This window comes from Anser anser, assembly GCF_964211835.1.
Source record: "Anser anser genome assembly, chromosome: 5".
In the NCBI taxonomy this organism is placed as follows: domain Eukaryota; kingdom Metazoa; phylum Chordata; class Aves; order Anseriformes; family Anatidae; genus Anser; species Anser anser.
In genome coordinates this window covers 6,155,206-6,172,049 of record NC_139725.1, presented here as the reverse complement: position 1 = coordinate 6,172,049, position 16,844 = coordinate 6,155,206, and the positions used below count along the sequence as shown (strand labels likewise).

At 36.6% G+C, this 16,844-nt stretch overlaps 2 protein-coding genes across 5 annotated transcripts in view; both read left to right on the top strand.

Moving 5' to 3' along the window:
• Positions 1-16,844, top strand: part of LOC310899799 (harmonin-like) — a gene marked incomplete at its 3' end in the record, with an annotated part of 46,641 nt that overhangs the window by 23,827 nt on the left and 5,970 nt on the right. The gene's annotated exons all lie outside the window — the stretch shown is intronic.
• On the top strand, positions 26-16,837 carry LOC310899801 (harmonin-like). Its single transcript, XM_083836712.1, has 5 exons — positions 26-3,363; positions 4,294-4,410; positions 6,319-6,555; positions 8,528-8,584; positions 10,131-16,837. The coding sequence occupies exons 1-5, from the start codon at positions 3,277-3,279 to the stop codon at positions 10,368-10,370; spliced, it is 738 nt and encodes a 245-aa protein (XP_083692838.1). The 5' UTR covers positions 26-3,276; the 3' UTR covers positions 10,371-16,837.

The window sequence follows — 16,844 nt, the reverse complement described above, 5'->3', positions numbered from 1 at the left end:
AGTCAGTCTTGATGCTGAACCCATCATTTGTATTTGCTAGGTAGGGCAATATGTGTGGTCCTTTGGTAAATGATGAAATGTTACAATGCTATTGCTGTCACTGCTTTCTAGAGATACCTTGACAAGAATACAAAACATGTCAATCCTAAGAAAAGATGGATTATACTTGGAACTGTGTGTGTTGTTAGTGTTTATTATGTAAAATTGTGGTAATGGATTATTTTGTGTGATTTTACTTAGCTTATTCTAGGGAATGGAGCTTTTCTTTCCTACTCAAATGCCACTGTGTTCTGCCACAAGCTTGAATGAGTTTGAATACCTGTTTGATTTTGAGGCGGCTTGTTACAACTAGTGTAAAGTAAGACTGTGACTGTAGAGACCTCAGCAATGCATATGGCTGTATAGTTCTATACGAAGCTTACTTATTGCATTTTTTTCACTTAACATAAGGTATGTGTATCAGTAAATAAGGATTATTTGTGACTAAGTGTACTAGCACAATCGATCAAGAAGTGATCTAAGATCTTGTCATGTAATATTGAACCTTTGTTGTGCCTTCAAATAAATTTTAATCAGTTGCATATCAGCAGGGATTGATAGGAACCAGTCCTTGACTTTTTTTTTTTAAAGAAGAAAAACAAAAACTTTTCCTTTACCTTTTTGTAGCTTTTGGATGGTTTTATCGGTATGAAGGAAAATTTCCCACAATCCGCAAGGTACAAAGTTTGATAAGTAAGCTTGTTTGCTGTGCATTTGCATTTTAATTCCTTTTTTCTTCTCTTTCTCCTCTTCCATTAGAATATACCAGACATTACTTAGAGATAGATGCTTCTTCATTTCATGTGCACAAGTTAAGACACTTTTTGGAATTTTTTCTTCTGAATACTTTGACCTTCTTAAGTCCTGCCAGCTGCAATGGGAATTGTGTGTACTTCGCAGAAGGTGTTCAGCACAAGTGCACATTGCATTTCTTATGTTTTCCATAAATCCTCAGAATAATGTTCACAAGAAAAAAGCCTCAATAAGAGGCAAAAATTCAATGGGAGTGAAGTATGTGGTTCCCAATTATACAAATATCCCGGTGAGAGGAGGGCTGAAGGCAAAAGACTTTCAGGCATGTGTATCACACACACTGAGCAAAAACAACAAAAAAGCTTTAAGCTTGATCCAATACCTCTCATCTAAAGAGTTGTCTCTAAAACATTGTGATTTCACATTACTTCAATTCCAAATAATACTTTATTCCTACTGTTGCTTTATTCTCTTTGTTTCTTTCAGTGCATCTTATAGACCTTATTATTTATTATTTTGACATTAATAGAGCATAGGAAATAGCAGTGTACTCTAACATTTTGTGCTGCTAGTGACTGTAAATCATCCTGGATCTGTAATGTGTAAAATTCAGTAAACTTAGGAATTATATCTGAAAAATAAAAATATATATTATGAAAATTCAGCCTCTTCACACAAATAGGTGATCTTCTCAATGGCTGCTGGCAAGCACGGTTTACAGAGCCTCCAAATAACTTTTCATATAGTAATGAAGATCGATCACAGTTCCTGTTGAGCTATACTACACTGTATCGACTAGAAACTTGAAAAGATTTATTTTTAATCTTTTGCTTTTAGAAATATTTTTAAATATGGAAAAGGTGAATTATCATCCTACTGCAAATTACTAATCAATTTTTTTCTGTGCACCTACGAAAAACAAAATTTTACTCCCTACTTAAAATGTCTTTGGGACGTGAACAGAATCCATGGGGAAAATGGACAGAAAGGATGACTCATCCTGTAGTAGCTGAATGCAGTGAATGCAACTAAGATTTGTCTCATAAACATTGATGTTCTGAAACATTCTGGCACATGTACTGCTTTGTGCGCATTTATATAAAGTAATTTTTCAAATGTTGATACCTAGCAGGTTGACCTGCCAGGTGTTATGTTTCATAGACAGTCCTAAATGTATCTTATAACTCTTTAGAGGATAAAATGATATCAAAAATCACTACTAAAGTATAAACTAATTAGCTTTGAATAAGACATGCCAGCAGAATGACGTTCATGTTAAAACATTAGTGTGAAAAGATGAAAGTGTGACAATTTTAGTTTTTTATCTCCAAAGATTATTGGTTTTCAACAATAGCAACACTTAACCACAAAGCACAATTAACCACAAATGTTTGCTTTGTTATTAATGTTACGCAAAGAAGGTGGGAGGAAGACAAATAATGATATGTAAGGTAAAACATGGTCATGCTTTGAATTCCTAAAAACCCCTTTGAAAAGTCATTAGCTAATGATAATGAGCAGAGCAAGATCAAACCTGAATCTTAGCCTCTTTGGGCATTGGCAATAATTGACAATAAGCGGCCAGGCTTGTTGCCCTTCTGTATTTTTTTCAGTACAACAAAGAGAACATGGGCTTTTCAACATGAAGTAGGCCCTAATAGTACAAGTTGGAGAGAGCAGCTGAAATGTGACATCGTTAAAGTAGAAATAAGGAGCAGGGTATATTTCAAAAACAACAGGAACACAGGCTCCTAAAAGACTATGAAGAAGTTTTGCCATTTGGTTGCATTAGACGTGTAAAATTTTAGAGTTGCGTTGCGCTATATTAGTTGTGCACATGAGTAGATTTTATGTATTGGATATAGGGACTGTTTGGTCTTCATGATGCAGGGTTCTTTCCTGGGAGTGATTTAGTTGCTCCACTGATTGAAGCCTTTCCTTTCCACCTAATTTTTTGCATGAAGGCATGCAATGCTGTGTTTAGGATGTATGAAGCATGAAGGTTTTTTAATCATAGAACGGTCACCTCTGTGCATACATGAGCATCTGTCACGTGAAAGCAGTCAGTCTTGTATTAATGTAAAAGTGACTGAACAGAGAGATGATAAATCAAGATCTAACCAAAACTATTTGACTATTTGAAGTTTTGTAGTGGACCTATCTGCCCTACTGTTGTAGCTTTGCAGAGGAAAAGTTGAACCGTCTGATCTTGTGTAACTTTAATGACTGTGTACAAGCCCTCCAAATAAGGTTGAAATTCCAGCAAATTGCTGGGGAAATTGAGTTAAGATTTGCTTCTAAAAGACTAGCCCCATACTTGCAGTGTAATTCAGTTTTCAAGGCAGGCACTCATGTACTGAGCTTGAAGTTTGCTGTGTTTTTAGTTTATGTAAAAATTTAATTAAAAAAAAATCCCAGAAAGGGAAAGAGCAAAAGAAGTCAAAAAGTGACAGTTTTTGTGAACAAAAGAAGAATAAAAAGGAAATGGAGTTTGAGCAAAGACTTGCCAAGGAAAAGGAAGGAATGCTGGAGAAGGAAAAGCAACTGAAAATAAATCGTCTTGTGCAGGAGGTATGTTGTATTCTCCTATCAAGTGCAAAATTCTATTGAAAGAAAATGAGCTGCCTCTTTAGTGGAAGTATCTGAGGTAGGACATTCATTTAATTATGTTGTTGTGGTTTAACCCAGTCGGCAGCTAAACACCACACAGCCGTTCGCTCACCTTCCCCCCTCCCTCTCTGGGATGGGGGAGAGAAATGGGAAAGTGAAGCCTGTGAGTTGCGATAAAGACAGTTTCTTAATACAGGAAAATAATAATAACAACAATAATAATAATAATGTGTACGAAACAAGCGATGCACAATGCGATTGCTCACCACCCGCTGACAGATGCCCAGCCTATCCCCGAGCAGCCGGCCCCTCACCCCGGCCAGCCACCCCTATATGTTGTTTAGCATGACGCCAGATGGTATGGAATACCCCTTTGGCCAGTTGGGGTCAGCTGTCCTGGGTCTGTCCCCTCCCAGCTCCTGCTGCACCCCCAGCCTGCCCGCTGGCAGGGCAGTGTGAGAAGCTGAAAAGTCCTTGGCTTGGTGTAAGCACTGCTCTGCAACTATTAAAACATCAGCATGTTATCAGCGCTCTTCTCATCCTAATCCAAAACATAGCACCCTACCAGCTACTAGGAGGAAAATTAACTCTATCCTAGCTGAAACCAGGACATATATCAAAGATGATAAAGAGTAGAAAAAATGCATTTCTTGGGAACAGAGTTTTTGAAATGTTTGTTTGTTGCTGTGGTCAATTTTTGTCTCAGTGAGGATACTTTTTATTGAGTGTCCGTGTGTAGTAATGAGCTTAACGAAAGACAGCATAAGAGGAAATCATTCTTAAAAGCACAATTAATTTTTAGAATAATTTAAATGGCATCTCATACTTTTGAAACATTTGTGTTGTCACTATACCTCTAATCTCTTTTTGTGAACTGATGATGTGGTTAAGGTATCTGAAACAGAACGAGAAGACCTGGAAGAATCAGAAAAGGTGCAGCATTGGGTGGAGAGACTTTGTCAGACACGGTTAGAACAGATTTCCTCTGTGGAGAATGAGTCTCCTGAGGTAAAAAAAAAAAAAAAGTTGGCTTTCTATATATTGTGTAATCTCAAAGTAACTCACTAGTTTTCTCTTAAAAACAACAGCTTTTACTGGACAGAACTGAGCCAAAACCTGTCTTCCTCTTTCCCTCTCAGCCTTCATTCTAAGAGGGAGGGAAAAAAAAAAACAACAACCTGTCAGCAATTGATATTCCCCTGATATTCCCATAGCTTACAGGGATGATGTTATTTGATAAAGGTCACTATACTAGTATTTTTTAGTTTGTCCATTTGAGTATGTTATCACCACAGAATTAACAACTTCATCAGTTTGTGAGCACTGTTAGGGCTTGGTGGGACGTGTCACCAAACAACCTAGAATTCCCAGCTGTGTTTTTTCAGTGCTATATGCAAATAAGAACATTACTAATGATGAGTTCTTGAATGCCTGCTTGTATTGCATGCAATCATAACTAATAAAGGGACAGGTTAAGAGAGTGATAAGGGAAAAAAAAAAGTCCCAAAGAATAGGGGTGCACTTGTTTGTTTGTTTTGTTTTGTTTTTATTTTGTATTTTAAATAGTCCCCTCGAATGAAGGAAGTGGCATATAGTGATTGTGCTTTAGAGCCACGTGACTCTACATGTGGAGAGAGGCTTTCCCACTGTCCTGCTGCATTGGCTTTTTTCCAAGCACAGTTGCTTCCAAGAGGAACACTGCAATCTGCTGAATTCCCCCAGGGCCCCCAAGCAATTGTAACCACAAAGGGGACCCTTTGAGAACACTCTTAGACAAATTTCCTTCAGGTCAATATGGAGCAGCCCTGAAAAAGCAGATGGTCCTGTGCTCTTCCTGGCCTTAGGCTTCGATCCATTTGGTTCTTCAGTGAAGGTCACCAGGACAGTGAAATGTTAATGGTGATTTTTTTCTCACTGCTTAACTTTGTCTGCCTGGGTTCTACCAGATCTTTGTCCTTCTTGAGAAGGAAGAGATAATATTGTAGATTAAAGTCATCGTTCAGAGCTCTACCTTGATTTGAGACAAACACTGTATTTGCTCCATCAATTCTTCTTTATATTACATATTTTTCAATTGCAATTCTCCTACAAAACTACCCAAGCAGTTAAACATGAAGTAAAACATAAAGATGTAATGCTTCTGAGGGGTAAATACAACTAGACTACCTTTGGGCCTGATCTGCATCTTGGGTACAACAGCACTCCAGATCTGTTGTACTCTGCCAAAGAAATATGTATGCTTTTTAACACCAAAGGGTGAGTATGACAGATGAGATCTAAATGTCAGCAGAGAGATCCACTCAGGGGAAGTATTGTCAGATGAGACTAAGATGCATGTATCTGTAGAACTGCTCATCTTTAATATTTCCCAGGCTGAGTCTACATAATAGCAAAGAGACTGTCAATTGGATTTTCCTAAATACCTAAGTCTGGTCACTGATAGGCATCTAAAGAAAATGTTAGCAACTCTAATATGTACAGCAAATGTTAGCAACTCTAATATGTACAACCGTTCCTTAGCCCTGCAGACACTTTCTCCTAACTTTTTTGGGGGGTGAGCTACTTGTTCTGTTCAAACTGTGGAGTTTGCTAGCCTCATTGTGAGTCTGGTGTTAACACAAATTAGAAGATTCAGACCCTCCTGACAATCTGAACTCCATAGCACCCAAAACTGTATTTGATAACTGCTTAGATTTAGTTGCCCCTCTTAAGATCTGGTTATGCTTATTGTAGACTGATCCCCTTTCCTCTCCTTTCATAGGAAAACTTTTAAGTATATTCTGTGTGCAAGAAGGCAAGAGCTTTTGGTGCAGGATCAGTTAGGCTGAGTGATGTTCTAGGATTTGCCATTAATTTCTTCAGAGCAATTGCAGGCAGATGAACTGTTAAGGCAGATTTCTGTTCTCTTGAGAGCAGTTGGCAAGTGGACGTCCTTCGGCATCTCCCTCTGCCACATCAATGCGGCGGTTTGCCGGTGGCCTGCAGCTTCATACTACAGATCTTGATGACATAAATTTAGATGAAGTTGACAAACAAGTGGCACCACCTCCACCCCCGCCTGCTGTTACTCCAGTATCACCAGGTCATCCACTTCCCACATCCAGTGTTCCACTTTCAAGAGGTCCGGCGCTGGCAGTACCACCAGCTTCCCAGGTGACCTCACTATCTGTTTGGATGCATGTGCCTCTACCCTTCCCCTGCCTGGCCTCCCTTCCCTGCTCCATCACTCACTTGGTCCATTGGATCTGCCCATCTGCCATATGCAATGTTAAAAGGAGGGAGGTGGTTTCCTTATTTCCTGCTTACTGAATGCACTTCAGAGGCGGTTTTATTAATGCTTATAATTCAAGTCCAGAGGGGTTTGCTCTGTCCTCCCTGCATGCGTTGCAACCCCACCACATGCAAGTATATTTGGCAGAATGTATTGGTTAAAAAGACTATTCAGACTTGCATGTCCCATTCTACACACACCACCACCACCACCACCCCCCCCAAATAAAAAAAGCAATGGCATGCAGCAAATCTGATTCATACTTAAATTTGAGAAAATTATCTTTTTGGTGAAATATCACTATTATGAAAGTGTTTTAAATGTTATCAAATAGCTTTGTTAGGTGAAAAGATTGGACCAAGGAAATTAGGTTGAAATTGCAAGCACAAACTTTTAAAACCTCAACACAATATATCAGTAAAATACTTTTTAATGAACTGGTGTTACTAATCTTTCTGCAATTCAGGTTTGCTGACTTTTTATGGACACAAGAGTTTTGGATTTCTTTGAAAAAACACCTTTCTCCATCTTACAGTCTCAGTCCAAAAGAGAATCAAATATAAGAAATCTGGTGCCAGATCTTGTTTTAGGAGAGAAATGGCAGCTGATGCTTCATAATTCCCTTTGCTGAGCACTGTAGTGGGATTCATATACTCCAGTTTGTGTAGCAAAAGATTCTTATGATTGTTTCAAACAGCAGAAGAGAGTTGCATATGGCAACTTCTTTCCTGCATGTTTTTCTGCATGGGTTGATTGACTGGATTGGATTTAAATATATATATATATTTATTTATTTATTTTTGCATGTTTATTTGGAAATACTAGACTTGGCTTTTGCAATATTTTGTTTGTGGTGGGAAAGGATATTCAGATTATTCACTTTTTAGGGGAAACTGGCAGATTATTTTTGTGAATAATTGCCCTGACATGAACTATGTATCTTTCCTTATAAACCTAAGTAGACCTCTGATAGTGCTTCATCTTATGTGGTTTACATGTCTGAAGTGCCAAGAATATGCTAGCTCCATTGAAATGGAGATGTCAGATGCTCTTAAAGATAACAGGTTTTCCTAGTTATTTTAAAAATAAAAATAAATGTCTGTGATACCACACAAAAGCATACAAAACACTAGTATTCGGAGGAGAAATGTTCTCCTAATGCGAACAGAAAATGCTGAGATTTGTAGAAGTAATATAGGAACTGCCATACTGGATCTGACCTCAAGCCCATATATTCCACTATGTTTCTGATAGTTTTTCATTGCCAGCTGTTTTAAAGGTAAATAATTGGAGAATAATTAATAAAAATATAAAATAATAAAAAAACTAGCCTTCAATAATGATAAGCTAGTTTTCACTAAATATAACTAGCAGTGTATATGAGGAAAGAACTAAGTTCTTAATAAAGTATTAATACTGAGCTAGAGTTGCTTTGTTTATAAGCAAGTATCAGATGTAGTAGTAAAATCAGAAGGTGGACAATTTCTACTTGCTGCTTTTTAAAAGTCAGTTTTTAACAGCACAGAAACAGTTTATCTGACTTCAGCAATAAAAGATCTTGTATTTATGCCTGCCAAAGTGAACATTGAAGAAGACTTGTTGTTGTCCCACAGAGACTTTTCTAATATTACTCAAAATTGTAAATCTTTATGGTTCTAACTTTTTTTTTTCCCCTAGATCATTTTATTTCAAATTCAACTCTAACAGATACCTGACAAAAGGAATGAAATTTCTTGTCAAGTATGTTCTTGGCAACTAGCTATTAAAATATCTGGTGTAAACCGATCTGTTTCTCAAAATTATTGGCAGCTATATATTGTATCTGAACCCAGTACTAAGACTGCTACTGTTTAGGTTGTAAGAAACACCTCCCATGTTGGAAAAGGATCTTCTGTGTCAAGCAGTCCACTGGTATGTCACGTACTGTTAATTATGAATGTAGTTTTATGAACTTCCCATGTAATGCTAATGTAAAGGAAATGTCAAGGTTCTCACTCTGCATGGCTAACTTATTTCAAGTTCAGCACTTGCAATCATATAAGTGGATCCACTGCTGTTTTACGAGATGCCTGATACCAGGTAGTGGAAACAACTCATAATGATCTGAAGACTTCATATTTCAGCCCTTTGGCCATATGCAGTCAAAGTTTGCATGTTGCATGTTAAGTCTGTATGTTTCAGAGCATAAACATGTAAGCCTTCTTCTGTCAAGACATACAAAGGGAGCTAGACTGACCTTTATTCTAGGTGCTACAAAGCAGGCTTTTTTTCTGAGAAGAAGAATCATTTGCGTGATAACCGTTTGCCGTGACTTTGATTCAGGATTGCCAGATGTCAGTTTTCCTCATTCTGAGGCACTCGAGAAGTCTCTCTCTAAATTGTGCGACTGCAGGAGAAAGCATCCAGTTCCAGTGTGACTTGAACAAAGTTGATATCTGTGAACCTTCTTGTTCTTCTGAGATCAAAAAGTTTAACAATATATTTTGCACGGGAGAACAACGTTAATTGACGGATGTCCACAGGGACTTCCAAAGACCTGGTTCCAAAACTTTTTTTCTTCAATTTGTTGAAACAAACAAAATACACACACAAACAAAACAACAACAAAAAACCCAACCACACACATTCCCCTGTTTAAAAAATGGCTTAACCAATTTACTGGAAGTGATTCAAATACTTTCAGAAGATACAGCTTGTACTATATGAATGATATCTGGAACGGATCACATTTCCTATGAGAAACATTGACAGGAGTGTGCTGAGAGTTGCTGGGGTTAAGTCAGAAACTAAACCCACAGGGTTCAGTTTTGAACTCTTTACTTGAATACAACTATGCTTGACGTCAGTGGGAGTTTTGACTGAGTAAGAAGTATGGAATCAGACTCATGGCTAGTACGTGATGCATAGTGAGATCTCAGATGGCTCTGGATAACTTTACTTTGCAGAGTCAAGGGGAAGTAATTAGCATAGCTAGCCCTTATTCTTAACTCCAAGCAAGTTATCTTGAAGTTACTTATGTGGAAAGCTGATTACTACAGTCCTGGTGAATTTCACATTAAATAAATCCATTTAGACACTGGTTACAATTTCATTTCAGGTTCACGTTCTTCTTACTCTCAGTTTTAGCATTTTTCTGCAGTTTCTCATTTAGTTCATTGCCTTTATGGGATAAATGCCAAAAGCAGGGACGAGAATTTTCCATAATCTTGCTGGTGAAGCCAGAGTTTAAGGGGAAAAAGCTACTGTTTGGATGCAAGAGAAATTATATTTTCATTTGCTAACTTTGTAAGTCTCTTAGTTAAAAATTCCTTAAAGTTAAAAAAGACAAAAGTCTTTTGTTGTTTTAGTACCATTAAATTAATTACCATAAATTATTTATATTGGAGCATCTTGGTGAAATGTTGTTTTTGCACAAATTAAGATGTGAATTGTAATTTTCTTAAATTAACCCCTATAGCAACTTGCTCCAAGTCCACCCACCCAGCGACATCCAGGGGTACCAATAGTCTCTAAACCAGTCATGCTGCATCCTGACCCAAACTTTATGGTCAGGCCAACAATCAAATCTGAGGCCCTGGTAAGCCTTTTAGTCCTGGTAAGCCTTTTATTGTGTGGTTTTGTTTTTCTGAATGCTACGGTACTGTGGGATTTGTTGTTGACTTCTCAAAGAGGCAGTGCTTGTCTCATTTTCTGCTAGCTGACATTCATTTAGATTTTCAAGTGTTCACTAATGGTAAGTACAAAAGGGTGTCTTTCATTCTTTTCATGATATAAAAGTCAATCTAACTGACAGTATTTGTTCTGGGGTGCATAATTCTAGAGCAGTATTAGAATCTTACTCTCCATAGGAGAGGCTGCACATTTTATTTTTTTCATTTGTGAGCTGGTTTGCATTTTTATAAATCATTGATTCATTTGTCAGAAGTGAAATAGTAAAAAGTTTATGATGTTGAATTTGTCGTTTGTAAATAGTCATGAACTTGAAATGTATCTGTGGATCTCATTCTTTTCTTTCCAGAGCGAAAACTTATGTCATTATATCTTATATCAGTATCAATAAACTTGTAATATAAGTTATATCAAGAAACTCATCATGTAGTATTACTGCAAAGTTGACTTACAGTCAGATTCTGTCTTCTTTTTTTCCCCGTACCTGTTTCAAATGTAAGTGAATAAGAAACTCTTAGGCTAAATATTCTTGGACCAACCATATAGCATTTTCAATATTTTTTTTTATGAGGGAAGGTGAGCTATGGCTTCCTGAAAAGAAGGAAATACTGCTCTGGCAGGTGATAAGTCCCAAATGACAGCCTGAAAATTCATCTAAGATAACTAATAATTGGTCTATCAGTTATAACATTACTCTTAAACGTAAACATGACTTACTCTGTTACAATTAGAGTTGTAAGTTATATGCATATGTGTAGACATGTACATACATATATGGTTATAAGAGTAAGGTGGTATATTGTATCATAAGCTTTCTACATGGTGGAAAACATCACATTTGCATTTCATTTATTTAATTAAAGGCTTGTGCTATATCTGACAATAAACGGTGGGCACAGTATTCCTAGCTGTATTCCATTAAAGCGTGATGGATTTTTTTGTTTATTTACATAATTGTTGCTCTACTTTCCCAGATAGAGTTTGAAAAGATTCAACCAATATCTAGTTATTGTTTTTTCCACAGACATACTTGTCTTGAAACTTCTCTATTATAAATGTATTGAAAAGATAAATGAAAGCAGGTTCTTTAAGTTGCTCGAGAGAAGGTAGGTACAGGAGCTGAAAAAAATTCAGGATCTATCTAGTTATTTCCTTCAATTGTGTACAAGGAATTCTCATTTTGATTGTAATGAGTAATTCATTGTCTCTGCAATTTGGAATTTCTTAGAGGAGGAATAAAAAGAGTAAAAATCATAGTCTACAGTTAATATAACCAAACTTTAGAAAATAAATATCTGATACACAGATATTGAATAGTATGGAAAAATCTGGTGAGATGTTTGTGTTTGTTATCAGGTAGTCTTGGTACAAATTGGAATTGTTGCTGTTTATTGTTACTGCTTACAGTTAGTTTGAAAAACTAGCAATAAGATTCATCTCCACAGGGAAATTTCTTCTGATATGTTATGCATGCACATTTTCCAAACCACAAGACTGCTAAAATGTTTCAGATATCAATCATCTTGGTCATCTTGGTTCCTCACCTGCCTTATGTTAGCTGGAAGATTACAAATTTCACTGGGAGGAATATTCTGTTAGGATTGAGAGAAACATCAGTCTACAATTTGGTTTTTGCAGACCTGTTACCTCTTAACTCCATTTATGACTTAATGTTGTAAAGGTTATTCATTCTAGCTGCAGAGGAAGCCACAGTAGTATGTGGAGTAAGACTTTCATTGATGTTGTTTTGCATGAATCCTCTTTCCTATATAATATGCATAAAAATAAAAATACAAGAATAGGTTTTAAAAAAAATAATCCTGTTGTCTGAAAGGTAGTCAGGCTAAACAGAAGCATTGAAGTCTCCGTTGTTACTTAAGTCTTTATATTAACTGAACTCAGGCCAGGATTCTGAGGTCTTCTAACAATTAATTAAAATGAAATTATTCTCTCTTATAAATAGGGAAATAATGGGTGAGAATTAAGCCTTGTGTGGTCTTGAATGCACAGAGCTCCTCTGGGTCAAAATCAGTGTGAACTTTGTGGCTTTGCAGTATTTGGAGTGACTTGCAACATGCTCATGGCAAAGCTAACTAAGTTTTGGTTCAGAGAACAGGAGAGGATCACTATGATTTCGTGATGGGGTTTTCAGAGAGGCAAAACCAACACGAATACTAGTATCTGCTCTCCCAACTATCACAAATGTCCTGCTGTGTGAATGAGAAGGCTTTGATGCAGGTGCTGCTGCTAAAGTTTCCCTCCTCTCCTCCTTTGTGGTTGGATACAACATTTCTGAAAGGAACAATGAATATTTAAATTTTTCTTGCAAGATATGAAACTTGATTATGCAGGACTGCAGTCAAGGAACATGAGACAGATTCTTAAATACTATGCAGTAAAATGTGGTGATCAGAAATTTCAGTTATTGCCAATAGTTATACAATCTGTGTTGAAAAGGAAATAATTTTTTTTCTGAGTGGGTGGAGAGGGGCTGAACAGTGTTGTTGGAGATCTTGCCAGACTTGCCCAAACATCCTTCAAGATAAAAACTTGATTCCTAGCTCAGTTTTTAAGTACACGCAGACCACAAATTTGTTATTAATTCATGAGTATTCATGTTTTTCCAAGTAATGGTTATGGATACATGCCACTGATAGAATCATGAATGAAAATGATGGATAGTCATTTGTTTTAAAGCGAGTTGAGTCAGGAAATGTAAACGCCATAGTTCAGTATGTAAGAAGACATTCTTGTATGAGAAGACTCAAATAAGTTATTAGATTCAATGCAGTGTTTTGAGAGGAGGCCAGAGTGCTCTCTATTTTGTTTCTTTTTGGTTTTCTAGCTTATTTTATTTTTAAAAATCTTTTTAACATGATGTTCTGTATTTCAAGTGATTCCAAACTATAATACAACCATTTTATTAATAAACATTAAAAAAAAGACTCTATGGGATTAAAATTACTAAAGCCCAATACAATAAAATAAGTTGCAGCAATTATTGATATTCTGAACTTTCTTGTAGCTATCCAAATTGAAAGAAACTGAAGTAAGACCACTCATAAATAAATTAGTCAAATAAATTCAGTAGGATAGTTTTTAGTAGAATGAACCTGTTCTAGTAATTGATACTTAAGTAATTGCTTGTTTCAGAATAAACCCAATACACATAACCTTTTGGCTCATCAACTTCAAAAGGAATTTAGTGTATTATAATTCACCCTTCAGTATAGGAAATCTACTAGTAGGAGAAAAAAAATGTTATTGTTATAACGTACATATATCATGAGGTTTTGATACTTTGGAAATCATTGGTCTAGCATTTTGTCCATATTTTTTCAATTAATTTTTCAGAATCATGCAGCGGAAATCACGGCACAATTCTCTAGAAATTAGGGATAAAATGAGTCATGGAAATTATCTTTAAGAAATCTTGTGGTATGGAAATGAGAATTACTTATGTAGTTCCTTTAGAATTCTTTCCTCTTTGTATTTGTTATCATTTCACTGTGTGTGCTCTCATTTTGAAATGGTGTAGGGAACAAGTATTAAAAAATTCAAGTGTGATTTAGTCCTGAAACAAGAAAAGAAAAGCAGTGAGATTATTTATGATTAGATGTTATTTATTTACAACAAGAACATAATATTTGGTTTGGCAATTTTCTTTCTTTTGCAGCCACAAGAGATGTTTAAAAGGATGGTGGTTTACAATTCGTCATTTAGATCTAACAAAAAACAAGTAAAATAATATTTTCCGTGTTTTGTGTGGTACTTGTGTTTTCACTGAGTGTAGGTTTTCTTCCTAATCCTGTTGCTGAGTTTCTAAAACAGAGGATATAAAACAGCCCTAGTGCATGAAAACTGCTAGTCTTGGTAAACTTTCAGTGTGTGCATGTGGCGCCTGCTAGCCTAGGTGGATGAATAATGAGAGGATAGTAAGTCCTCCAGATTGAAACATCTTGAAGCTACTTACGTGGTTCGTGCAATATTGAAGATCGTATTATATTGATAACCGATCTGAGACTGGGCAATTTTTTCGCTATTCCTAGTTTTTTTTGTCTGTTAGCTTCCAGTTGCAATGTTTTCTGTAATAAAATAGTTTTAGCTTAACAAATAAAGCTATTATCATAACATAGTAATTGGTAGGAAATCAGAGGAACTGATGGTGGAAAGTACCTATGCACGTAGCCCTTCCTCATGTTGTGTAGGATTTTTCTACCATATTGCTACTTTTATAGCTTTCCTCTATGCAAGTTTGAACAGGCGTAGTGGTGTGCTTTCATCTCTCCCTCTTTGGTTGACTGTTCTGTGGTTTAAGAGATTGTCCCTTGAAGTGAACAGTGTGCCTGATTTCTCTGTTGCTGTTAAATGTGCCAGTTCCTGTGTGAAAGCAAGCTAACCTAGATGCGTTGTCATGTTACGTGAAAATGCTGGGGCACAGTTGTGAGCTCACAGTGGTAAAACATGAAGATTAATAATGAATTTTTTCTTCTCTTACTGTTTAGTTTGAGTTTTTCTTGATATTTAACATTGGTCAAATAATAAAATCATTTTGTAGGCATCTTTTCTAGACAAGTGAAGTAGTTATAAATAAGAAGGAAAATACAAGATGATTTTTGACAACTTCAAGGTTAACCATAACGTATCCTACTGAAAATCATGAATTAGGCCTGTTTTGTAGGTGTAGTCAAATTAATACAAAAATGCTGGCAAAATGTCAAATATTTTAAGCTTCCATTAGTCCACATAAAACTCCCCCAGACAAACAGATATATGCTGTCTTACTTCAATAGGATCCTTCAAGTGTGCAGGGCTCCATTTGAGAAGGTGGATTTCTATGTACAGATCCACCGTTGAGGAAGTAACTCAGGCTGCATAAGCTGGAGGCTTGTGTCAGAAAGGAAAACTAGATTTGACTCAGACAGCAAATCAGACTTGGAAACTATTCAATTGAAACTGAATATTAGTATGTTTTAATTCTTCTTTTCGATTTATTTTGGTCAGGTCACGTTTGTTATTGACTGTTGATGCCAGAAACTTCAGTAAGCTGTGCCATTGGCTTAGGTGTTTTATTTTCTTTTCGTTTTGTTTCCCACCCCAAAGTATTAGCTTCAGCTTCCATCTAGAAGTCCGGACAGATAGTTGTTTCACTGCAGCCAAATGTTTTAATGTTCCATATTCTACTAATGTGCAGTCCTATGAACGTTATTGTAAATCAAGAGTGTTCTGTACTGTTTCCCTGAGATGTGCTGAGCAGTGGAAAGTCGGATCAGCCCCATGCTTTCCATTCCATGTTGCTTGGTTCATTAGCTGCTGCTTGGTGCACACTCTCTACTCTGTGAATTTCTGATGCTCCTTTCTGGGAAGATTTGCTGCCATTCAGAGGACGTGTTCATTCTATTATGGCTGTATTTGTACGCTTACTGGATTCAGATCATATCATTTCTTTGCAGGTTTTTTTGTTGTGGGGTTTTTGTTTTTTTCTTGTTTAAAAAATGGTTTTCCCAGGAAAATTTTCTTCAAGGGCAACATCTGTTTTTCATGAGGGTGACCTGGGACAAAGAGTTCAATGACTTGCTTTAGATTACATAATGAATTAGTGACTTGGCTGAGATTAGAGATTTTTTCTCTAAGTTGTTTGCTCTGAGACCATTTATGTCTACTTCAGCCATCATTCCAGAGATCAATACAAATTCATGTATTCAAACTATTAGTTGTTTAGGGTGTTCTTTATTGTAAAATGTTTCTCTTGCAGTTGTAGTGACAGTGCTCATAATATTGATATACTTCCCAAATTCATGAATGATTGTTTTTTCCCCCAAGATGAAATTCTACTCTTACTGAAGTCTGTGATGAAATTCCCATTTATTTAGTAACTCAAAGTTGGCAGTTAACAAATGCAGTGCAGGAAAACCTTATTTAAATGCTAAATAAGATGTGGACTCTCAGCTCCCAACAGAACCACATGAAAAAAATATCATTTTTTGTCCTTTGCTTGTGATATGGAGTCAACCTCCTGAAACTCCACAGACAGGAGGTGAGAAGGGTTTCTAAAGAGTCTGGCCCTACAACCTAGACACCATGGAGCAGTGTTGGTGACATGCCAGTCAGAGTCTGTCACTTCTGCCTGTTTTAATAGTACCCAACACATGGTGGTAGTCCCAAGAAAGGTTGCTCAGAAGAGCATGGCAGAACATACCTGTCTGTGGTAGATTTGTCCCTTTCTGTCAGGTGTGGAGAGGAACTGCTGAACTGGTAGAGTAGTAAACTGTTCCTCAAAATTGCTCCATAGTATGGCCAGTTCAAACTGCTAATGTATTGTAAGGACTTAACATGTCTTCTGACTGTCAGGATGGACTCTCTGCTACCTTTCTGTGTTTTTCTGCCTTTATAATCTTCTTTCCTAGCTTACAGAGTTATGTTTTCTCACTAATAACTAAAATTGAGCTTTTATGTTAAGCATGTACATGAGCCTAATGTTTCTACAACTGAGTATTGTTTT

What these genes read in the sequence shown, in the direction of transcription:
- LOC310899801 (XM_083836712.1), top strand. Translation starts at nt 3,277, where the DNA reads ATGGAGTTTGAGCAAAGACTTGCCAAGGAAAAGGAAGGAATGCTGGAG. An exon ending in TGGAGAATGAGTCTCCTGAG is followed by an intron (nt 4,411 to 6,318) that starts GTAAAAAAAAAA and finishes TCTTGAGAGCAG; the next exon opens with TTGGCAAGTGGACGTCCTTC. An exon ending in CTGTGTCAAGCAGTCCACTG is followed by an intron (nt 8,585 to 10,130) that starts GTATGTCACGTA and finishes TAACCCCTATAG; the next exon opens with CAACTTGCTCCAAGTCCACC.